This window comes from Paralichthys olivaceus, chromosome 8, assembly GCF_024713975.1.
Source record: "Paralichthys olivaceus isolate ysfri-2021 chromosome 8, ASM2471397v2, whole genome shotgun sequence".
NCBI lineage: Eukaryota > Metazoa > Chordata > Actinopteri > Pleuronectiformes > Paralichthyidae > Paralichthys > Paralichthys olivaceus.
The window spans coordinates 17,110,464-17,135,626 of NC_091100.1; the positions used below are offsets into that span (position 1 = coordinate 17,110,464).

At 39.0% G+C, this 25,163-nt stretch overlaps 1 protein-coding gene and 1 long non-coding RNA gene across 2 annotated transcripts; one reads left to right on the forward strand and one right to left on the reverse strand.

Annotated features, from left to right (window-relative positions):
- Positions 1-358: 358 nt before the first annotated feature.
- LOC138411208 (uncharacterized) lies at positions 359-2,959 on the forward strand. The gene is made up of 4 exons (XR_011243863.1): positions 359-484; positions 1,216-1,322; positions 1,403-1,500; positions 1,608-2,959. It is a non-coding gene; the product is annotated as an uncharacterized lncRNA (long non-coding RNA).
- Positions 2,960-15,673: 12,714 nt separating this feature from the next.
- LOC109627347 (galactosylceramide sulfotransferase-like) lies at positions 15,674-22,636 on the reverse strand. The gene is made up of 3 exons (XM_020083839.2): positions 22,570-22,636; positions 22,266-22,408; positions 15,674-20,606 (listed from the first exon to the last, which is right to left on the reverse strand). Exons 1-3 carry the CDS (start codon positions 22,579-22,581, stop codon positions 19,460-19,462), a joined length of 1,302 nt encoding a protein of 433 aa, XP_019939398.2. The 5' UTR covers positions 22,582-22,636; the 3' UTR covers positions 15,674-19,459.
- Positions 22,637-25,163: the final 2,527 nt, after the last annotated feature.

Consider the following 25,163-nt stretch of genomic DNA (forward strand, 5'->3'; position numbering starts at 1 on the left):
GCCAATGAGTGTCCTCACTAAAATGGAGGTACAAACACTTGTGAGTGTGTGTGTGCGTGTGTGCGTTTGTGTGTGAGGAGGATGGGATTTCTGATGCTGTCCAACAGTCTGACAAGATTGATAATGGCCCATTATGGTGCCAACTGTTGACTGTGATTTGTCCCAGTCCAGCAGGGAACCTTATTCCAAAATCTGTATCGTCAGCTGTCCAATGAAGGCCCAGAAATAGAGCTTTTTTCAAGCAGAGTCACTGATGGAAGAACAAGCTGTTCATTAATAAGTAACAGCTACTCTCCGTCTGGATAATGATCTCCGAATAACAGGCAGTAGCTTTTTGTGGGCATGTTAGCTGCCCTTTATCCTGCGCTATTCATTCACCCCACAGTTTACAAAATACTGCAGTGGGAATAGACGCTATATGCTGGGTGGACAAGCCCTGCATAATTCTGCAGGAGAGGAGAGAAGACAGGGGTGGTGAAATAAGGTGAGGCAAAATATTCATAACATTTCTCTTTAAAGGTCCCTTTGACAGCTCAACCCAGAGGCAAGCTCTCTCTACCTCTCTTTCTCTTCCTGTCTCTTACTGTCTCATTCTTACTTCCTCGAAATCGAATTTAAATCCAGGTCCTGTAAACCAGGATATATATATATATATATATTGGCCATCATTTATTACACTTGACACAGTTACCTGTTCTCTGTATACACTTCATAAAATAATGTACATAATGCACATATTCCTACATACTTCTTTTTAATAGTTTAGATTTCTATTTCCCTGAGGGGTCAAGAGTATGTCTGATTCTTATTTAAAATGTAATATGAATATTTATATGATTTATTATTTTAAAAAATAATGAATGTAGCATGTGAGTAGACTTCATAGAAGCAGGAAAGATGAGGATGTGAATACAAAAACTTGTTTTATACATTAAACACCAAACATTATCACCTGCTCTGGCTGACGATGTCATAATACTGCAAGAATGATGTTTTTACTGGTGCAGAGAAAATGCGCCAAGTAGTATCCGATAGTGTTTTGATTTCTCGATGAGCTCACTATATAGTCCAGTCTGTATATACATACATCACCCTATCTAGTAAAGTAGGAGGTGGTGAATGAGAGGAGGATTTAGGACACACCCTATATTTCTCCCAATCGTCCCTTGCGTCTCTTCCTCCCTTGTTCATCTGTGTGTGTGTGTGTGTGTGCAGTGGGCGCGGCTTCACTCACCTGATAAGCTGACTACCTTCCACATCAGGTTCCAATCGACTCATCACCTGCAGCCTCTCATCACCAGACTGTCAACAATGCCTCAGTGGTAGCTCAGCCTCTATAGTGAATCAACATCTTCTCTGGTGTTTTTCTTATTTTAAGACTTACTTGTTTGCTTGCTTCCAGACCTCCGGACCCAACACAACCAACATCACCTGTTGTTTCGTTCCTGCAGCCTTATTCACCACTCAGCTACTCCACACCTGCCTGTCCTCTGCTCAAAGGCAAATTTCAACACACTGTAAACTACATATTTAAAATCTCCTGAATGCATGAAGAACACTAAACAAGACAATTATAGATCACTAGCTTTTGTTTTGTTTGTCTATAGGCACTTGAATGGCTTTGCAGTGTTCCAACGAGGTGGAAGTCACATGCCAAGAAACCAACAAAAGGCTCAGGAGAAGAGGACTGACAGAAGAAAAACATGATTTTTAACAATACAGGATTTCAACTTTTTTCTTTCAAAGTACATTTGTTGCAGAAAGCCAGATGAGTAACACAACCACAATGTGTGTTTCCAAGAAAACTCCAGAGGGCCCCTTGAATATTTAACATGTCAACTGTAGACTCACATACACAACTCACACAAAAACAACCTCAGGACACTATGAAGCAGAAGAGAAAGCAAAGTTTATGACAATGATAAATGAGTGGGAAAAAGAAGACAGATTTACAGAACAATAGGAAAAGTAATGTTACAGTGAGAGAAGATGGGGTGAGATGGGGAAGTAGGAGGGAGATAGAGAGGGAAAAGTTACTCCTAAATGAGTTTGGCAATTAAGAGCACTTCGTTGTGGAAGCTCTCTATGACTAATGGATAAGACACACAAGCGTACATGCACACGGCAGGGGATGAATGATGGGCAAACATGGGCAGACATTTAACAGCTTCTGCAGACAGAGCTTTGCATTTCTCACTCTCTCATCTCCTAAGTTTAGTTCAGCTTTAAAACTCAGATCTTCAGATTAGTTTCCATTAGATATTCCTAGGTCAGAGCTGAAGACCAAAGGTGACAGAGCCTTGGCTGTCAGGGCCCAAACTCTCTGGAATAGTTTTCGAGAAATGTGTTTTTGATTCATCCCTCGAATGGTTGTTACTTGATGCTTTTTGCTCTTTTTGCTTTCCTTTATTTTCTAATTTATTCATTACTTTTAAATGACATATCATTTCATTTATCATATTTATATAATTAGCTGTCTATTTTAAATGATACTGGATCCATTTGCTTCTTTTGTCTTTGTGAAGCACTTTGTAATGGCTGTTTTAAAGGTACAGTGTGTTGAAATTTGTAGTATTTAAATTGCATGTTGCAGCTGAAGACCCCTCACCTCACCCTCTCCTTCCAAACATGAAAAAGAACCTGTGCCAGCTTCAGTTGTCATAAAAACTCAAAAGGTGTTTAGTTTGTCCAGTCTGGACTACAGTTAAAAAAACATGGCGGCGTCTGTAGAGAGAACCCCCTCGATATAAATATAAAGTATTTAAATATAAAGGGCCTTTTCTGGGGTAAAGAAAACTACAATTCATACAATTTAGATGAAATGAACCAGTGAGAACATCATGAGGATTATTTTACATCAAATTTCTGACAATAGTTCCCTTTCACCTAAATCTTACACACTGGACCTTTAAGGGATGCTGTTGAAATAAAGTTATGAAATCTGAAAAACATGGCTTTCCATTTTACACTTGTATTTGTCTCTATCTCTTATACACTTTGCTTAATATCATCAAACAGGTTTGCAGCCCTATGATTTGAAGGTCATCACTCATATCAGTGTGTGAAATGTCTTCTTCAAAATGTGCCAAGGGCTTTTGCTGGGGAAGGTTTCATTTTATTACCTTTTGTGTGCAAAAATATTCTCTGTAAATGGCCATACTTTTTATTATACGAGAGTTTCCTTTGGGTAAATAGGTTGACTCACAGTGTCACATTTCGCAGCAATCGGTTGCTTTACTTCTGTGTGCACCTCGTAAGTGTATTTTTAACAGTCTACTTTAGCGTGACTGAGCTGCTATGGTTACTCACTGAGACTCTATTTCTGCTCCCTGCTTGTCTCTGCACTCAGCTGGAATGAGGGTAACAAATGCGTCTGGCTCGATTTCTTGCACACACGATTCCCTCTCCGATCAGAATCAAAACCAAAGTAAGGTTCAAGAATGGCTTGCTGCATGCAGCTGTTCGGTTCTGTCTGCTTTATGCTGTGAGTCCACCAGGAGTTGTCTCACGTTGTTACGATCAATTCACCTGCACACACTGCACCGTGGCTCGTAGTGTCTACATTTATGTCCTGTGGCTCACAGTGAGGCCCAGACTGTGTTGTTAGTACCCTGCAGATGGGAAAAGCTGCATGACATATGTTTGGAAAGTAAGGTGGAGGTTAAAGGTGCAGTAAGTAAATTATGTCTGATGAGAGCCATTTAGTGACAGCTGTTGGAAACAATAAAAACACCTGCAGTTTCATGTCCTCCACACCAACTCCCACCCAATTACTCCTCCAACAAGGAGGTTATGTTTTCACTCCTGGCCAATTGTTTGTAGGTATTTTCCACAAATTCCACCTTTAGTTGAGTAGCCTGGGATTTTATCACCAAGTTGTGAATATGAATGAAATGGATCCAGCTCTGTTACTTTTAAGCTGCTTTCAGACATGCACTGAACTCTGAAGATAATCCATATTCTTTACTTTTTTACTTTCTCCGCCTGGCCCGCTACAATAAAGTCTGTAGAAATTCAGGAGAATTTGATGTAAGAACAAAGTAGGGGATCCCCAGCTGGAATCAGTGTGACCGAGTGGAGCCATACAATAAGATACAGATAACAATGTTAAGAACGTTTGTGGTGATAAGAGCTGACAACAGTGTCTGTGTTGTAAAGAAAATCACGTGATCTCTGCAGCAGAGTTAATACGTCACTTCCTGCCTCTGCCTGTTGCACAAGGCTGCTCCACCTTTTAGGATTTGTTGCTGTTGTGAATGCATCTATGCAGAGAACCTCCTGCTGTGCTGTACTTGTGTGAAAGACAAACTGCAGGTGAACTCTGTATCCAATTCTCAGAACTTTACATATGCAGATCATGTCTGAAAACGGCTTTAACGATCTTGAGAAAACTGAGAGCTGCTTCACAAACCCTGATTTACAAAGGTCACTCTTCCAAATATATCTGTTTATACTCAGTCCATTTCTTCTTTAATAGTCCATAACGTGCTATAGAAATGAATTATGCTATATAAATGAATTGTGCTATATAAATAAATTTGACATTGACATTGAAATAATGAGATAAGATTTGTCAGATATGTGCCTGTCAATTTTTCTGGTGACTGGCCAAAGAAAGTAATTAGATATTACTGAGCAGGAATTGGCATTAAAATGATGTCTATGGGAATAAAACACCCAGACATCCACACTCTGTCTCTAAGAACAGGCAATATTGTCTTTGATATCATCTTAGTTTTGATGTTGAAGTTTTGATTGAATCACTTTCTCATCTATTGCTTCAATTACAATTTTAATGGGAAACTAAATTGAGTTGAAATTGTCCCCCACATTTTAAAAACAAAAAAAACCAAGCATCTGTCAGGTTGATGGAAGAATAAAGTCACGTTTTCCTCCTCACATTTTTTCCTCTGCCTTCCTCTAATGTTGGCTCCACCTGTCTGTGGAGATTCATTTTATCTTGATGCTGCTGTTTATTTCCATGCGATCCTTTGTCAACCATGACAGCTTTTGAAGTGGCGGGCTGAAATGATCGCATGCACCCACGTCACGCGCCTGAAGGATTAATCGCTTCATTTCAGTGTTTGTCATGTCAGTAAAGTTTCAGCTGCTTTGTAAACATCCTTAGTTCTTGTCGTTGCTAATGGCTCATGCTATTGTTTTCTTTTTTTTTTTTTAAACATGCATATATGCCACGCTCACGCTTCACTAACATCACCACCTACAGTGATGGATGGTGATGATATAAAGTGCGGAGATAAATGATGATAGCCTGCCTGAACAGACCAAAACTGGAGACGTAGGAAGGAAAGATAACAAAGATAACATTTGATAAAAGGAGAAAAGAAAACAAACAATACAAGGCAGTCACGTAGAGATAGGAAGATTCACAAAGAAAGCAAAGTACAAGCAGGTCATTAGAGAAACAAAGTGATAAAATAGTAAGATAAATCAAGGCTTTAAAAAGATTCTTACAGTACTCTTATGAGACTCCTTTTTTCCTTGTGAACTAACTATTTTTGTGCCTCATGCCTGCTCTAAAAATAAGAGAAAGTGTCAGCAGTATCTGCAAATAAACACTGTTGGACTTCAGCACTTTTAGTTATTAATTCCATGCAGTGCTGTGTTTGTAGTCTGCAGGTTTGTATACTTCCTGAATTTTCATCAGCTAATTTTAGTGATAGATTACCATAATTAGTTTTGTTTTTATAGTCTTGAATTCATCTCTCTGAGACTATCAGATATGCTAAAATAAAAGAGCGAGCAGGAGGATTAATGAGTGAGAGAGTGTCTTAGAGAGAGAGTTACAGAGAAAATAAAGAGAGCAAGTGTGTAATACCCTTGTGAGACCTCTGTATTTACTGCACTGTTAAGCAGCGTTAATTTATCTTATGAAAAACCTGTTACACACACACACACACACACACACACATATATATACAGTATAAACAGATGGCACAGTGAGGGCCTTCTCCCAAGACAGCTTCTCTAATTAGCTCCATTTAAATGAATGGGTTAAGCAGTTATTTTTACACTGTGTGCTGGAACCACTACTGCATTGTATTTAATTATGTACTGACACACACACACACACATTTTTTTCCCCCCAAACAAATTTAAACTGTGCACTCATCTGTTTGCTTCATCTGTTTCTCCAGAAAGTAGGAAACGCTTCCATGGTGGAGCTCTCCTGTTTTTCTACATTTAATAATAAATTAATTTTGCATTATAAAGTACCAAGGCCCAAAGGTAAAGGCCCAAGCAGATCCTCTGGACATTTACAAGCAAGCAAGACAGACAAGGGTATGAATGCCATTAGCAGGCACAAATGGAGAAGTAGAGAAAACAAAGGAAAGGTTGTGTGGGAGGAATATGGGAGTTAAGGAGAAGGAGGAAATGAACAAGAAGGTAAATGAATGAAAGCAGCAGGTGTATAAAGCAAGAGAGAGAGTATGACAGGAGGACAAAATGAGGAGGAACAAATAAAAATGGGGTAGGAGAGGGAAGAAGGAATGGGTGGACAGGAATCAGAAAGAGGGAAGGTAAAGAAAGGGGGTGTTTCGGAGACAAAGAGAGGAGAGAGGTGATCCATAGTGTGTGTGTGTGTGTGTGTGTGTGTGTGTGTGTGTGTGTGTGTGTGTGTGTGTGTGTGTGTGTGTGTGTGTAGGATAGTGAGAGAATATCTAAGCAGAAAGACCACAGTCAGATAAAAAATATGTGTAAGGGGAAATAAAAACTAGAACAGTGGAAAATCAAAGAAAGCAGAGACGAGGGTAGACTGAAAGAGAAAAGGGAAATGATATCACACATTAATAAAAGTAAAAATTGTGCAACTGGACATAGTCTCACTGTGAAACCACTCAAATCTCTCTCTTTTAAAATGTCATATTTTGAGCGTAAATCAAATACATCACTTGTGAAATACTGATAATTCCTTCTTCTGTCGTTATATCTTCTTGTTTCATGTATTCCACTCATTATAATCTTTCAAATTAAAAAAACATGGCTGACCAGGTCAGAAAACATCTGGAGTTACAGTTGGATGACAGTGCAGCTGTGCAGCCTGTATTTCACAAGAGTATATACCACCTTAAATTTTCTCAAGGAGATACTCCCACAGCACCTTTTTCTGGAGACTCCAACTCCCCTTCCTCTGGCACAGTAATAACTACTCACCTCCTGCCACCACTCCTCTATCCAGTGCTACGTCCATAATGTTTTACAGCCAGCTTCAAAGTCTTATAGCAGCTCTGACCCTCACAACAGAGTGACAAGAATACTGCTGACGAGACACAAGCTTATCTCTCTACTGTCAGGCCTTGAGCTGAACTTTACAGCCACAGTGTGTGTTTTGTGTGTAACGCTACAGGATCCCACAGTATGTGAAAAACAAATGAATAAACAACACAATATGTGGCAAATTCCATCTGAATATATGGCACATAACACAAACAATCGGACAGAAAGAAATAAGCAGGTATTGCTAATTTGCTGATAGAGGCAGAACATGGTATTTGTGCGTTGAAAGCAGAGGCCCTCCCATGATGCACTTGTGTGGGTCTCTGTCAAGGTTAAGTTATGAGCTAAATTAGAGTACAGACAAATAGTCAATAGCCACAAAAGCGTCAACATTCCCTATATGTCAACTGCACTTAATAAGATTGTCACATTCTGTTTGTTTGCCCCTTAGTGTGTGGTCACCAGTTCTTGCTCCTCCCACTAATCACTCCAGCCACCCATACTTCATTACTGCTGCAGTAACCACCGGTCTCATAACCACTTCTCTGCCAGAACATTGTCTTCCCTTTTCCCTTTATTACCTTTGACAGAGATGTCCTGTTTTAAACTGCGTTTGTTCGTTAGCAGGATTAAGCAAAAACAACTCAACTGATTTCTGCAGATTGAGTGTTGTCTTTAACAGGGGCAACTCAACCTGCACGTCTTTGGGCTGCAGGGAATCAGAGTGAAGATTATTCTTTGGCCATGGACGCACTCTGAGGCAGTTCTGTCAGTTCATAGAAGTTTCTTGAACAAATAAAAAGTTGGGCAATGAATCCTCGTAATCAAACAATGCATTGGCTGTATTAAATAAACAGGACAGATTTAAACACCAATGAGAAAAAAGAAAGTAGGCGGAGAAAGTATGTGAGGGAAAGACCTGAAATCCTGAATGAAGTTTGCAAAGTAACTTTAGGACCTGAGTGACCTCATCAAAGACTTAGTCTTAATGAGCACACTGGGACAAACACACAAATATAACACCAATTACAATCCTTCACTTCATAATGAGCCCAGATTATGTTGTTTCCTTCCATCATTCGTCAGTCGACATCCTTCTCTGTGACATTAATAAGTCATGGATGTGCTTTTTCCTCATAACGCCTCCCAGCACGGCAGCAGGTGAGGGAGCCCGGTGAGAGAATATGTGTTCGTCCTAAAATATTTAACAGCCCCATGTTCAGCAGCTGTTAACCTACATGCACTGTGTGTGTTTGTGTGTGTTGTGTGTGTGTGTGTGTGTGTGTGTGTGTGTGTGTGTGTGTGTGTGTGTGTGAGTGAGACTGACCTAAATCTGTGTACACTGTCATCACAGGGACTTGTCTTTCTTTTTGGTAAAGTGAACAATAAGGTGAGCAAACTTTAATTTATATTTATGGGGTCAAATTGGGGTAACTTATATTTTGTGCTCGTGAAATAATGATATAGTTGTCCATCACCATGGTCTGTATGTGATACATTTCAAAGCTGTAGAAATATGTCTATTTGTAAAAAAGTTCTGTAGCTTTAAATATACTTTGTACACGTTTAAAAAAACATTTTGACGCTGTGGAAATATTTGCAAAGTGCAAAAATGTTTTGTTATTCTATAAATATGTTTCACTTGTGTACAAAAAGCATTGGAGGACTAGCTGAAATAGTTTGTGCATAACTAAAAAAATGAGGTTGTGACCTTAGAATGAGCCCTTTATATCTACATCAGGAGTGGGTCGTTTTCCACAGAGGGCACCATGTTTCTACAGTAGCCCGGAATGGACAAACCAAAACTGGCTTTCAAGAGGACTTTTCTCGTTCACCTTCACACTTGGAAGGTGAGGAGTTGTAATGTCCAACTTCTCCACCAGATGCCAAAAAATATGACACACCTTTAGGGTCATAGTGTAAGGTTTAATTTGACTTAAAGTTATAGTTTGGGTGAGTTTAAGGGTTAAGTCTTCAGGAAATGGATGTAAATCAGTCATGACCTTAAGGGTGTGTGTGTATGTGTGTGTGTGTGTGTGTGTGTGTGTGTGTGTGTTCTTGTACAGCTATCTTAGTTAGGACCAGTTTGAGCCTAATACCTGTGAGGACATTTTGGCCAGTCCTCACTTTGTGACCCGCCTTTAATGGACTGTTTGGGGGTTAAGACTTGATTTTAGGGTTAGGTTTAGTTTAGGTTAAGGGTTAGGGATGGTTAAGTTTGGGGTAAGGGGCTAGGGAATGTATTATGCCAATGAGTGTCCTCACTAAGATAGAAGCACAAACATGGGTGTGTGTGTGAGTGTGAGAGTGGGAGAGAGAGAGAGAGAGAGAATACATTTTGCGATGCTATGAATATTTTAGATCCTCTTAATATAGGATGTAGAAGTCACAATGATGGAGATGATAATGACGATGATATTTGTGTGATATAATCCTCTAATTATAAATTCCATTCCCCCTCACTTTCTCAAACGCATTGACCAAGTAAGACCGATTACTTAATAACTTAAAAATAATGATAAATTTTTTTTAAAAACCAGCTGATCTGTATGTTTCCAGACCCCTCAAATGTTACCCATTTCTCCCTATTCATCAAAATGAATAATGAGTCAGTGAAAACCACTGAATAATGAAGTGAAAGCCTAACAGAAATTCAGTATAAAATGAAATTGAAATGAAGCTGGAGAGCTACAGTGTGTGATTTATTGCTTGTAAGTTGTCAAGTTTGTGATGTACTGCTTTAGCCTGAACAGCGATTTTTCCAAAAGTTATTCAAGAAATGAGCAGTTTGTATTTATACATTAAATTTCAGTCAAGAGCGGTGCATAAACACCAACTTATCACCTACTGCTCCCTGCAGCATTTTCTGTTCCCAATGTGTAAGAACTGTTAAAGATGCTGTTATCAATGTCTTCTTGCATAAATGTTGAAAACGTCAATGCTTCAGTCAGATGTTCAATAAAAAAGGGCAATTTAAATTCTGACAAGTTCACTTAAAAAATTAAGAAACTGATCACCCTGCATGTAGAATTAAAACACTTGTATAAATGAAGTTCAACGCACCTTTTAATTTAAATGAGGTCATTGTTTTCATTTTGAGTTTGTTTTATTGGTTTTCCAGCAAATACATATATTCACTCAACTGTTGACATTTGTTCTGCATTCACCACTTTGCATATTATTTGGTTGATAGAAAATAGGGGAATTCACCAGTATATAGACACACAAAATATCAGCTATCAAATCAAGTGATTTATTTTTTTATATATATGATAAAAGTTTGAATCAAGACATTTTAACAGGGATGGAGGTTCTGTCTGAATTTACTTATTTTTATCAGCAGGGTTCTGAGGAGGGCTTTTATTCTGACTGACTTTAGATTAAGTGTAAAACAAACCAATGTAAAGTTCACATAAGATGCACATACATATCACCAAGGCTCAACAATCCTTTAGATTCAATCAAGCTGCCCCACATTTCACACACTACTCGATATCAGTTCCCTGAATATGCCAGATTTTTGTCCCATCAAGATCCTTGAATTATTCCCTGGGAAATCTGAGATTGTTTTGATTTGAAAAAGAAGTTAAACAAAGTTAAAAAAGAAATCATCCCCTGATAAACAGGACAATTTAATGGTTTTTCTATGACCCATCTCTTCACCAAGTTTTGTGGAAATCCGTTCAGTTGCATGCGTAGTCCTGCTCACAAACGTGCAAACCAGCAAACAAATGGAGAGGGGTGAGAACATAACATCCTTGGCATGGATCATAAAACTAAATGAAAATATATCAACTGACCGAGTGACCCAGGTACCGTCTGTATCGTTTTAAAGAGCATAACTTTTAGCTTTCATTCATTTTCAGTTCAATCCATTGAGGCACTTTTGCCTGAGTCACTTCTGACCTCAGGGGAAAAGGTCCCTGAATGCATCACAGTCATTTCAACCAAGTCGTTTAAGAGATATAAAATCACAGAAAGTTTTGAAACAACTGAGAGAACTTAAAAAATAAAATCATATTGACACATTTTTGTGGACACAGCGAGACAGTCACACTGCACGTATATGGATGTGTACAGTCAGATCATCCATGAAACACTGATGTTTGATTATGGAAGTGTTCACTAACGGAATTACTCATCGAAGTGATGGAAATGAACTTCTTTCCATCTTCAAATGAAAACCCCAGCTTGTTCCTTCAGTCTCAGTCATTTGAACACTGATGAAGCTGAAACTCTGTGAAATCTTGCTGCAAAGTAAAATATTGTTTTGAAAGCAGGACAGGCAGCAAGAGAACTGAGGAAAACTAAGATGGGAAGAACAAAAGAGGCAAACTCATTAAGGAGGCAGAAGGGGAGACGGGGAAAAGAGGAGGAATCAAGTCCATGGGCTTTATTTGTCGGATGCGTGTGTGTTTAGACATGCTTGTCTAACTTCTAAATCCTTTGCAAAGTCGGAGGAGCCTTTCATTCCCTCGATGAGTAAACATTGGCCCACTTTCTGTCGTCACGACTGCTACGCCTTCAACCAAAAACTGCCTTTGTTTCTCTCGCTCTCCCCAATTCCAGCAGCCCGTATTTTGTTTGAGAATAGATAGCTTTGAGTAAAGGATTGAGTGTTGCCAAAAAATAAAGAATTTGATCATTGTTCCTCACCCATCAGCTTAATGAGAAAATAGTGGAGGAGGCGAGGGGATATAGGCCATAACTTTCCCACTCCCTCACACACAGAGGATGTACAGCTCATGAATAATTCACGTTCCTGATGTGGTTATTATTTAAGCCACGGTTATGATTTCTTGTATTCTCACCATTCATATGCAAAGTTGGTGTGTAGCTCAGAAGTGAAAGATTCTTTTTCATTTTCTGTTGCTTTGTGGTGATTTTCAGCACCAGTCTAAATATGAGTTTATCATCTCTCCTCCCTCTTTCTTATCTTTCATTCACTCACCAGGACGCTCTGCAGAATCTGCTGCAACGCTGCTGACAGATCAGGGAACAAACCCAGCATGTATGTAGCCATTGGCTGCAATATTTTTTTTCCCGGTATAACATACAACATAACACTGATATGGTTACAGAACTAAAAAAAAACATCTCTCAGTATAGTTTATACTTCTTATCTACTTTGCCAACCAGGTGTTATTCCTCTGAGCTCCCTCTGAGCTCCCCTCAGTGCTTTGGTCAGTATCTGCTGCCTTTGGTTTGCAGGCAACCTGAGTGCAGTAATATGGAGTTAATATTGGTCTGTTGGAGCCTCAGGGCAATTGTTTGTCTATAAAACGCAGCTGAAGCGGTTTGAAGGAATCTGCTGGACACTGAATGATTTTTGTGCAGCTGGAAAGTTCATACTTTTAAAATACAGGTTGTTGGTTCTTTTGGTTTAATGGGGAAAGCATACCCTCTTATCCTCCTATAAATCACCTACTGGATAAAAGCATCTCCCCAAAGAGCAACTGTGACACTGGCATGAGCAACACACTCTGCATCCAGATTGTAGTTACAACATTTTGGTTTTTCCTGTACTTTCTGTACATATATTCTTCCCTCCCTGTATTTCTGTTATACTAATACCTGTCCATTTATATTTAACCTGTATTAAAGTCTGTATGGTAGATGCATTTTCTTTGTTTAATTTGGGCGTTTTCATAGAGGCCATCACTGCGTTATACCACACCACATTCATATTTTAAAATAAACTAAACTAAACTAAAATACAAACGGTTTTGTTGGCAATTACCAGCCGTGCAAATCTTATATTTCTGTGAAGCCCTTTCAGCAACATGGAGATCAAACAAGAGCAATGGAAAACTAGTAACTAAGTGGTGATGAGTGAGCTGTTTAGGGAATGACTGAAAAGTGATATGTTAAAACCTAAAGTAATCAGAGTTTTTATTTATGTACTTGTAATGTGATGTAATCAACCCTTACTGACTGGCAATGTATATTATACCATGGTTTTAAACTCTGTGTGTGTGTGTGTGTGTGTTATCACTACAATGTAATATATATATATATATATATGGTGCTGAAAAAAGTCAGAATTAATCAACATTACTGCATCAATTCACCTCCTAAAATAATACTTTATCAATAGATATAGTTTGTATTCCACACATTCTTGTCAAACTGTAAACTACCAACATGACTGGTCCCTAAAAAGGGAGGCCAAAGTATCTTGTTGCCACCTGTTGACTGAGGGCTGGACTAAAGCTCATAAGTCCAAACTCCTCCATGTTAGAAGATCAGACCTAAGCTACAATGTATACATCAAATAGATTTTTCTCAAATTTGGTTTCTAACATTTTACGTCATTCTTATCATACCGATGTATGTTCATGTGCTCATGCTTTTGTGATGGGTAACTTAGACTAACTCACGACTGAAGGAGTGAGTTTATCCCCAGTGTCACCTGATGGTGGCATTTGTGTCCAGGACAATGTGGCTTAATTTTGGATAGTGGGAGGAAGTGGAGACACATTGTCCATCTTTATTTAAAGTCTACGTTACCAACAATGTCACTGGACTGTTGACAGCGTCCTTATCAGAGGGGACTCAGCTCCCTCTGGTGGCCATAAAAGGTCCAAAACATTTGTTTTCAGATGTGTAGTTACACTCAAGACTGGAAAACAGATTTGTTGTGAAATCCTTACTGGACCCGCTGCAGTTTGCATATCAGCCTAATGTGGGGGTGGATGACGCCATCATTTACCTGCTGCAAGAGCTCAGTCGCACCTGGATGATTCTGGCTGCCCTGTGAGAATCACTTTTTTGGATTTCTCCAGTGCAACATCGTTCAGCCACTGTTGCTGGGTGAGAAGCTGCGGGTGATGGGGGTGGACATGCCCACCATCTCCTGGATTACTGACTACCTGACAGGCAGACCACAGTTTTTGCGGCTGGGTCGAGGTCTGTCTGATGTGGTGGTCAGTGATGTAGGAACTCAACATCACCTTATACACCTCTGATTTTTTGTCAGCATGACTCTGGGTCATGCCACCTGCAGAAGTTCTCTGATGACTCTGCGGTGGTTGGGTGTATAAGGGATGGATGGGAGGAGTAGTACAGAGCAGTGGTGGCTGACTTTGTGGAGTGGGCCAGTTAGAGTCACCTGCGTCTGAATGTGGCTAAGACCAAGGAGACGGTGATTGACTTCAGGCGGAGGACGACAGCTCCACGACCGCTGAATGTGTTGAGGGAGGAGACGGAGAGGGTGGAGGAGTACAAATACCTGGGTGTGACCATCAACAACAGACTGGACTGGAAGTCAAACACAACTGCTGTGTACAAGAAGGGGATGAGCAGGCTCTTCTTCCTTAGGAGGCTGCGATCCTTTATGCAGCAAGTCCGTTGTGGCCAGCGCACTGTTCTTTGCTGTTGTGTGCTGGGGGAGCAGCATAGGAGCCAGTGAAACTAACAGACTTGTCTACACTAATCAAGAATGCTGGCTCCATCATCGGCTGTAAACTGGACAACATGGAAACAGTGGTGGAGAGGAGGATGCTGAACAAACTGCTATCCATCATGGATAACCCTTACCACCCTCTCCACAACATCCTCCTGGCTCAGAGGAGCACATTCTCACATAGACTCAGACAGCTCCGCTGTCACTAGGCCAGATTCAGGAAGTCATTCCTGCCAATCAGGTTTTATAATAACTCCCTGTGACAGCTGTAACAACTGACTGTTTAACTTAGCTAGACAATTAGTCTCCTATTCCATCTGCTTAGTAAATTTAATTTATTTGCTGCTATTTATAATGACTGGTATAAAGAATATCAGTAACTGTTATTCTTGCAGATTGTATATAGTAGCTAGTCTCTTGCACATCACTGTATCACTGCACCACCTCTACTCTTTGCACTGTTCCATGTTTTTATGTTTTTATGCTTCTTAGATTACTGAAACATTCAACCCAGTCTCTTCTGTTTTAACTTTGCCTCAATTTAGCTCTGCCTGAACAACTCAACTACCATCCTACATGCATGCTCTTTGTATGTAAAAAAGTACTTGTACTTATTGCGCATGTCTGTACTGCTGGAACACAAGAATTTCCCCTCGGGGATGAATAAAGTATTTCTATCTATCTATCTATAAATGGTAAAGTTTCCCTTTGATCCCCACCACCAACAAATCAGATTCAATCTTATTAAAATGTTTGTTAATGTAAAACTTGGGTTATCCAAAGATTAACTATGTAAATTAATTCTCTGTAGATTCTTAGTCATGTTCACAGGCTCAACCTCTTAGATGATATCTTCTGTACCATTAGATCCACTTTAAATATATTCTGTGTCGCATTATGGTGATATATTTGAACTACATAATTAAACATTGTAATCCCCCAGTAAAACTTAGTTTTAACAATGCTTGGTCACCATGTTGGACTTCACAAGTTATGTCTTGGAACAAATGAGGACCCAAGTGCAGATGACTTAAGGCAGATATAATGCGAAGACTATTTTAATAACAAATACAGAAAAAAGCAAATATAGTCCAGAAAACTAAAACTCAGATAGGAACCAGCAACATTTAGGCATCAAGAAATCCAAGAAAAAACAAACCAGGATCACTAGGACGTCAGTTGGAATAAACAGAACTAAAACACAAGAAAATCAGGCGAACAGCCAGAGGCAAGTATGGACAAAATAGACCAGATACACAAAAGGAAGCAGTGATAAATAAACTCTGGTGTGACACGTTAGTGCAGCTGCGGAAAATCATGATGGTGGACAGGAAATAAAACACAAATAAAAGCGTCCATTACATAAAAAGTCCACACAACAGAGAGATTCACAGAGGGAAAAGAGAGAATCCCTCAAAGAGCCCCCAACAAGTTTCAAAAGTTTGAAACTGGGGCAGAATCATGGCAAAAACTGTCAGTTATAGCTTTATTATCTGTTTGGCAAAACTAAATAACTCTATTTGAAAGTTCTCCCTCTCCATTTCAACAGGCTCTAACTAAAAAAACTGACTTTGATTGATTAAAATTGTACTTCTGAAGTTTGAAATCACCAGTCCATTAGTTCCTAATATACCAGATACAAGTGGTAGTAAGTAAAGTATTATCTTGTTTTTTTTGCTATGGTGACAACTTAAAGTGATAGCTCAAATATCCTTTAATATGTAGATGAATGAAAAAGAATTCTCAGAAACTCAGCTTAAGGAAAAACACAACTTCTTAGGGCAAAGTTTTAGGAGAGCTCTGTAAAAAGAGCCGTAAAAAAGTTTTCTTGTGTCTAATGCGGACACAGTTTAGTAATTTATAATTTATTTTTTTATAAATGCATCATGGCCAATCTTGTGTCTTCAATAGAATAATAACTTTAATAATAACTTTTTGTAGAGCACTTTTCAAAATTTAAGTTACAGAGTGACAAGGACAGCAAAATAAAACAGACAGGTCATAAAATCATGAGCACAGCAACATTTAAGGAATCACGAATATTAAAAAGACAATATTCATCTGAAAGAATTCTAAAAGACATAAAATTATTTTAAATAAATTAAAATAGAATTGGCTGACTGACTCAGCTGACCTGACTTCCTCAAGCAGATCCTCCCTCAAAGCAAATGCTTGTGACGGCTCGTAAAATACTAAAAGGTCTGATATGTAGCTGTAGCTATAAAATAAATCAATTCTAAAACATACAGAGAGCCAGTGTGCAGGAGTGGTGTGGTCATGTTTTGGGTTAGGGAAGTAAAAGGCTGTTACAAAAGTCAACACGATGAAATGAAATACACCATCAGTCAATGATTTACAAGAAAATAATCAACTGCTGCTACAGAGCTTGTGCCAAGCTAGACAGATAGAACGTGCTGGTAATTGTTTTGATCACTGAATTCTGCTTTTATGTGGACACATTCATAAACACGAAACAACAAAATGTTTTGTAAATAATGAAGAAAAATTGGTTTAATGCAGCTTCACTTATAGTTTCTCTCATTATGTCTACTTGCAAAGTGAGGTGTTGAAGGCAAAATACATCAAGTTGTGTCGACAACAAAAAGAGTTTAAACTGGTTATGAGAAAGAGTCCAGGTAAAGGCTGATTCAGAGTTTTTGCTTGTGGAAACCAACACTAAGAGTCGCAGTTTTCACTTTCCCTCATGCTTGAAAGAATCACAAAAGAAGAATGTGCAAAGTGACATCAGTGCATCACAATTGTTAAAGCAAACACATCAAAACAACTCATTAACCAGCAACCTTTGAGACAGAAACAAACGTTCCTTATCTGTGGGTCACTGCAGCTCCACCTCTTCCTCAGATCTGAACATTATTCTCTCAACTACTTTCATCACATGCACAGTGATAACATTGTGTTCTAACCCTGGCTCAAGAGTTCACACACTTCTTAAACTAAACATAACAACTCGTGGTGAAATATGAAAAACGCCTCATCAGTGGTATGTAGTATGTAGGTTGAAGTATGAGAGTTAACACCAGAGGAAAATAACAACAATAATCAATAAGTGAAAGTGAATATAGCCAGCATTAGCATGAGCAGCTGTAAAATCACTGCCCTAGAAATGTTGCGGGTTTAGTATCAAACTTCATTCCTTTACTGACCAACAGCTGTCTCCTGTGGGGAAGCAACACCAGTGTTAAATGTTTTCCTTCTGCAATATGCTAGCATGGTAATCTGTTCAAATTGACCCTGGTCCCACCCTCTATCTAGAAATGAAGCCAAAATCTCCTGAATACAAACACTGCCATCTTGTCCATTTGGAGCCAGAGTCTGCTGATCAGGAAGGGAGCCACGATACAAGAGATTGGCCGAACAGTTAGTCAATCTCAGCTGCCAGTCATGACATTTCACCTTCTTTTATAGCATCAATCAACTAATTAAAATGAAAAACACTGAAAATTAAACATACACCAGAGCGATAACAACTTCCTAAAATTACAGAAACCATTCTTTTTTTTATTTGTTAATTTTGTAGAGATATATTATATTGAGAGATTTCCGTTGACCATTCTGAACACAGCTTCAAAGATTAAGGGAAAAGTAAAGATGATAGGAGGGAGAGTTTTTGTTGGAAAGGTCATTTTGAATGCTGCATTTTGTTCATTATAATAGTTGAAATTGATCTAATGAAACTAGTTTTATTCAACATGCAACACAGCACAGGTCTCTTTTTCAAATGTAGTAGTTCAAAGGCAGTTATCTTCTTGCATTGTTTTATTGTCCGTTGACAGGTTGTTTCTAATTTAATCTTACATTTTTGCTGTTTAACTTATGCATGACAAGTGAGAACTGAAAAAAATGTTTTATAAATTCCTCAAAAAGTCCTATTTCTGTGAAACTCTAAATCTAGTGTGAACACCTAATTAGAAACAGTAGGCAGTGACATTACTGACTTGAAAAGCAGCCACATGTGCTCCTGCTGATTTGCATAATTTGGATATAGTTTGCAGGGATATAATTTGATAGCACGTCAGTGCTGATACACCCGTCGGTAAAACTGAAGGGAAAAATGAGATAACAACATGAGAACCAAAGGCAATTGATGAGGATGAGAGAACAGCAGGAGGGAAGAATAACACAGAAGCACTTTGTTCCTACCAGGTATACGTTAAAGTAGCCTATGAAAAATAAATAAATAAAATAAAATGAATGGGAAAAATGTTTTTATAGAGTTATATATATTCTTCAGTTGCTGGTGCCTTAAGAAGCAGCCATATAATGAATACATATATCACAGGCTAAAATCCTCCGAAAATAAATCCGACTAAAACACTTATATACACAAATACACTTCTATTTAAAGTGGCCAACAAAGCAAAATGCAAATTTGAGACGAAGAAAGAAATACCAATCATATAACATGACACTTTCTGATACATATATTACATTATAATGGTAACAAACACACACAGCAGTTTAAAAACATGTTATAATATACATTGCCAGCAGGTGGCACAAACCTGTGGATGCAATGTACTTTCACTAGATGGCGCACATCACAGTGTCCATCTTTAGCTCTGAAGTGCAGCTGCTGTTATTGTATTAGGTTCCACGGGTTAGAAAGAAATTTGGTGAAAACTCGTTTCACTGTGTCTCCAACTGGACGACTTTAGCTGGGCCTGGTTTCACGTTACACGTTGAATATAACAACGTTATATATTATATATTACATCACATTACGAGTAAATACATAAAAACTCTGCAAACCTCAGGCATACTCACTTTTCAGTCATCCCCTAAACAGCTCACTCATCACAAGTTAATGATATTTCTCACATGTCCCCACAGCTTAGTGAGCCACATGTTAACCCCCAAGTCTGTCAGATATTGGAGTTCTGGGGTCAACATCTTTTGGCACAACACCTGATATGCTTTTTCTATATTTTTATTCAAGTTGTATCCCATGATAGACCTTTCTCCAATGGGCTGCCATGGCTGCATGCCCTCCTCACGAATGCTTCCAGCCCCAACAGAGTGGCCTCCCTCAATGCAGATCTTCACCATCTCTGCATTCCTCATCCTGAGCTCTGCGACATCCTCTGCCATACGCTCTCTTCCATATGCATCCACCTTCTTCCAGAACGTCAGGTTAAAATGTTTGTAAAGTTCCCAGTCGATGCTGTTCCACTGCAAGGCCTTTGCCCTCAGCTCTGGGGTCAGTTTAGACACACTGGTTTCCTTACGGGCGTTAAGTTTGAAGAAGAGGAGGTCACTCATCTCCCAGCAGAGGATGTCCTTAAGAAGGATGAGCGATTCCTCAAAGTGCTCCGTTAGCATGACCAAGTGAAATTGCTCAGCAATGAGCCTGATACTTTCCTCCACACGAAGGTCATGTGAATCCAGGGTGTTGTCCTGTCCGAGGTCATAGAAGAGCAGGTTCTTCAGGTAGAAGGAGTTAAATCCATTGGGGCTGAAGTAGAAGGTGGGATCCTGCAGGAACTCGGCCATTTTATCTTCACCTGGTATCCTCCAGGTCAGAGGAACCATATGACCAAAGTAATGGAAAGCCGACTCAAAGAGCTCGGCAGGATCTCTGAGGATTGTTATGTATGTTGTGTCTCTGGGCAGCACTTTGGCCACCTCAGGTGCATTGAAGCGCATGTGGTTACACATGATATTAAAACACATTCCAGATCTGTAGCCTTGGACGTATGTGTGCTGAAAATGTGAGGGATAGAAGAAGTCATTACGGCTGCTTGGGAAGGCAAATTTCAGGTTCTGCTTCTCTCCAAAGCGGAACAGGATGTTGAGGAAGGTGCTGCTCGCTGTTTTGTGGGTTTTCATAAACATGATGTCCACTTTAGGAGCGCAGATGTTATTGTCTTGCTGTGAGACATTTGTGGTTGACTGGTTGCTGTGTTGGCCCCGTAGAAGAGCACAGGAGTGAGGCACTGGAAGCCTGGAAAAGTCAGCATGTGGAGATTAATTAGTCGCCAAAATGTATGACAACAAATTCTCCTTCTATATTGAGAACAATAGTACAACATGTATAGGTGTTCAGCAAATAAAGTGAACCAACATCTGCTAAACACACTCCAAATAATGTTAAAAAAACAAAGTCTAAATAAATCTTGAATTTATATATATAATTATATCCAAAGGCTGTGTGTTCGCACCTGATTTAACTGTTATACAGGTGTTATCAACACAAATCTATCCCATACATGCCGGCTATTAGTGGCTTGCTACACTGTAATACCCACAAAGACAGAACACTGTTCCCCCAACATTGGACCCAGGGTTACTAAGGACATCAAGGCATTATGCAACAAGGAGAAGGCTGCCTTCAGGAGCAGAGACAAAGAGGAGCTGAAGAAGCTTCAGATTGAACTGAGTGAAAAGATCACATGTTACAGGAGGAATCTGGAGAGCAACCTCCAGAAAAATAAATAAACCACCTGCAACTCAATGTTGCTAAGACTAAGGAGTTGGAGGTCTGCAGATGTTTTTCACTGGGTGGTGGCCAGTGTCATCTTCTATGCTGTGGTGTAGCAGTGTGAAGGCAGCTTACACGAAAAGACTCAACAAGCTCATCAAGAAAACTGTCTCTGTTCTGGGAGTGAAACTTGAGTCTCTGGTGGAGGTGACAGAGAGGAGGATGCTGAGAAAACTTCCCTGTATAATGCACGAGGCCGCTCACCACATGCATGTCATACTGGTGTCACACGTTTAGTGGAAGATTACGACCACCACAGAGTCAAAAGCCGTCAAACTGTATTCTAACCCGAACACTTATTAAATAATTCCAATAACATACACAAAACAGTGCAATATTATGCTGTTTTTTTCTTTTTCATGCACATTCTCATGCGATTTGTGTAATATTACTGTTTTTGTTCATCATAATATTAATTCAATGTCATGTGCAGTATTTCAATTGATTCAAATACATGTCAATACAATATTCAACATTTCAATTTTTATGTAATATCCCATATTACTTACTCCTTTATCATTTAATTTCTACATACTGCCAACTGAGTTAAGAATTAGTTTTTCTGTCTCATGTAACTTTGCATATTTTATTCTCATTTATATTAATATCAACTAATGCACTGGTTATTCATTACTCGATTTATACTCTTAATATTATTTCATTTCCAATACACTTATACTATTACTTGTATTTTGACTTACATTTTAGACTTTTTCTCACTATGTTCTATACTATATATTGTTGTATTCTTTGGACTGTTATCTTGGAACAAGCTGGCACAAGGAGCTTGGGATTAATAAAGTCTTATCTCATCTTAAACCAACTAGTAGGTAGGCGGGCGGACAGACAGACAGACAGACAGACAGACAGTTTATTTTCCTAAGGTTGGTCATTTAACAGTCAAATTAGGTGGTGTTCCAGCACCTTCATCAGCACTTTTACAACTAAATAGGTAGAGGAAAGGCATTTCTATCTTTATAGCTAAGTTAAAAAAAACTTTTGGAATCAATTCTAAAAGACTCGGGTAGCCCAGTGTGTTATTTAAACTCTGGCAGCAGCATTTTGAACTAGAATGGTCCTCAGTAACAAAAAATGGAGAGTAATGCTTTGAAATATTCTTACTCAGTTGGACTGAAGGCGATCTGCAGTGTAGACAAACAGTAGAGCACAATCACACTGATGAACAAACCAGCCACAGTGAGGCGGCTGACCACCAGCTGCCACAGAGGCAGTCTCTGTTGTTTCTGGAGCATGGTAACGAAGATCTGAGAAGAGGAGGAATGAAAAGACAAACACAATCTCTATAACACTTCTCTTCACAAATAACACACACTTTCTTGTATACTTAATAATGGATACACTCCCAGTACGAGGTTAATCAAGCTGCATAGATACATTCGATTTTAAAGAAAAAGCATAAACATACCGTGTGTGACATGTCAGTCACTGGGCAGACCCATTGAATTTCCAGCTGCAGCAAGGATCTTATATTTGTATATGATCTTTTTTATGGTTTGTCTTGTTGCCTGGATGATACTCTGAGCATAAATCTCCCTAGTAACCAACACAGATTAGATAACAGTTTTTATGTCCCATGTGTGGAGGAGGGTTTTTTTTCATATGCCACATCTGGCTCATGCAGCTTGTGCTGTACGGTGCACATCTACAGTTTTCATGAAGTCAATAGACATATGCGCGTGTGTGTGTGTGAGTGTGTCACTGGAGTGTGCGCTTACTTCTTCAGTGTTTTATGTGTAGCTCTTGCTGCAGACTCCACTCATACACACATAAATCATTTGAGCTGTTTCTGACAATCTGGAGAGATGGACTGAACATGTTTATTTTGAAATTACCAGTCCTAATATACCTATATCAACATATCTGCCACTCTTTTTGTGTTTTCCGTCAAACAGTTTCTCTAATGACTCACTCTGTAGCTCCTGAAATTAGTCATTGTCTGTCATGAAACTTCAATAGTGAGTTCTGGTCCTAGTTTACATGTATCATGATCATAACATGCATAGAGACCATGAGACCTGAGATTTTACATTTGACTGATGCATTTTATTTGCTGTTACAATCTCCTCAAAATTCATTATTCTTATTCATGTTTGTGTCAGTGTCGGTGTGCTCATTTGTTTGCGGGTCATGTGGGTTGTGTTCGATTTCTGTAGTCATCATCTCTGTTCCTTTGCCCGACTTTTTGCTGTTCCTTGGCCATTGGGGGGGTTCATGTGCACAATGATTCTTGGCTCCACTGACGATGCATCCATCTTTATTACCTCAGCGTGCCTTTGCTAACTGCTTCCCCTGCCCCTGCCCTGGCTCAGGCCATGGCCTCGTCCAAGCGCTCTGGCTTGGCTTTCCAGAACAGTCAGTTGGACCAAACTCTCTCTGTATGTGGAGACCAGGTCTTTGATGGTGATATTTGTAGAGAATTGTGAGGATTGATGTGGTGGAGCAGTTGGAGTAGTTGGGCGGGGGAAACCGTTGTGGTGTTAGTGTCTCCTGAGCTGCAGCTGGTTTCAGGCGTCTTCTTGGCTTTTTCTTCATTTCTTTTTCAACTTTTCAGCTCAAAATCATCATTCTTTGACCCATAATTTCAGTTGCTAAACCAAATCTTCTCTCTACCTCATTACAATAATGAAACATACATCTTGTCATTTATTTTCATGGGATATCATTTATCTTTGGACGTAGTCTCTAGTTGTAACAGTCCCCAATTAAAGCCAATCTAATAGGCCTATACCTGCTCTGGTACGTATTCACCTGCAAGAATTAACCGCTCACCCTCAATCACACCGCTCTCTCTATCCCTGCTTCTACCCCCTATGTAGAGGAGGTAGGAATAAGAGGGACTTGAACTCTGATTGTGTTCAACTTTCCCTATCTGATGACATCTGACCTTGGTCTATCACTGCAGATAACAAGACTTTACCTTGTTTTTTCTTGAAACTGCATGAATAATTAAGATTAAGAAGATAGTTGTTAGAACATTTTATTGTAATTTTCCATTAAAATAAATATCAATCCAACAGCGGAGACCCTTAAGAAATTGCATAAGAAAGACGCAGCTACGAAAATGTTTAAAAATGTGTCACTCAAGGTTCAGCTCAGTGCAAAAACTCCCAGGTTGAACTGCAAACTCACTTCTACTGCATTAACTGGCAACCATCTGATTTTTTCAGGGCATCAAAGATTGTCCAACTACAGCATTTCTGAGATCAATTCATTTTCACTTTGAAATGTTGCCACATTATTTTTGATGTGGGTGCCAGTAAATGTAAAACTGTTGGTCATTATATGATTTTCTCTTGTCTGTTTGACTTTGGTTTACAAGTATCAGCAGCTGTTGGTGAGATCATTAGAAAAATGGTACAAATACTTAGAATACAGCAAAAATATAGCTTTTTTTAACGACAAGAGTTAATTTGAACTTTTGCCATCTATTGTATCTCTGTGTTTAATGTGTTCAGAAAATATGAGATAGATGGGTCACAGGGACCTCTACTGACATACATGTGTCATAACATGGCCATGGTTATTACTAAGCATGGATTAATTAGGGACAAGAATTTTAACATGCAGCGTCGTTTGATGACCGCGCCTGTGGTTTTTGCGCCTGACCTGCTTAAGTGATATGGAGGAGAGAGACTGAATAACAATATCCTTAACCTTCAGTTTCCTCTGAGATGACAGACCAAAAGCTTGTGTTTGATTCTCTATATTCTCAGATTCAGTTTTTTACCTTTTACTTAATTACTGTTGTTTTTAGAGTTGGTAGTAACATTTTTAAAACAGAACTTGCAAATTATTTACCTAGAATTAGTAAATGGATCAACTTCAGAAGTCACAACCTTCACAGGCAAGTGTTTACCAATGTGACATGAAGAGTCAACCTGAAGTTCACCTGGATTAATTGTGACTGCTGTTAACAATTTAAAAAGTATGTATTGGATACACAAACTCTTAATGTTTAATTAACCTCTGATATTTATGATTAAACTGTACTGTGTACAT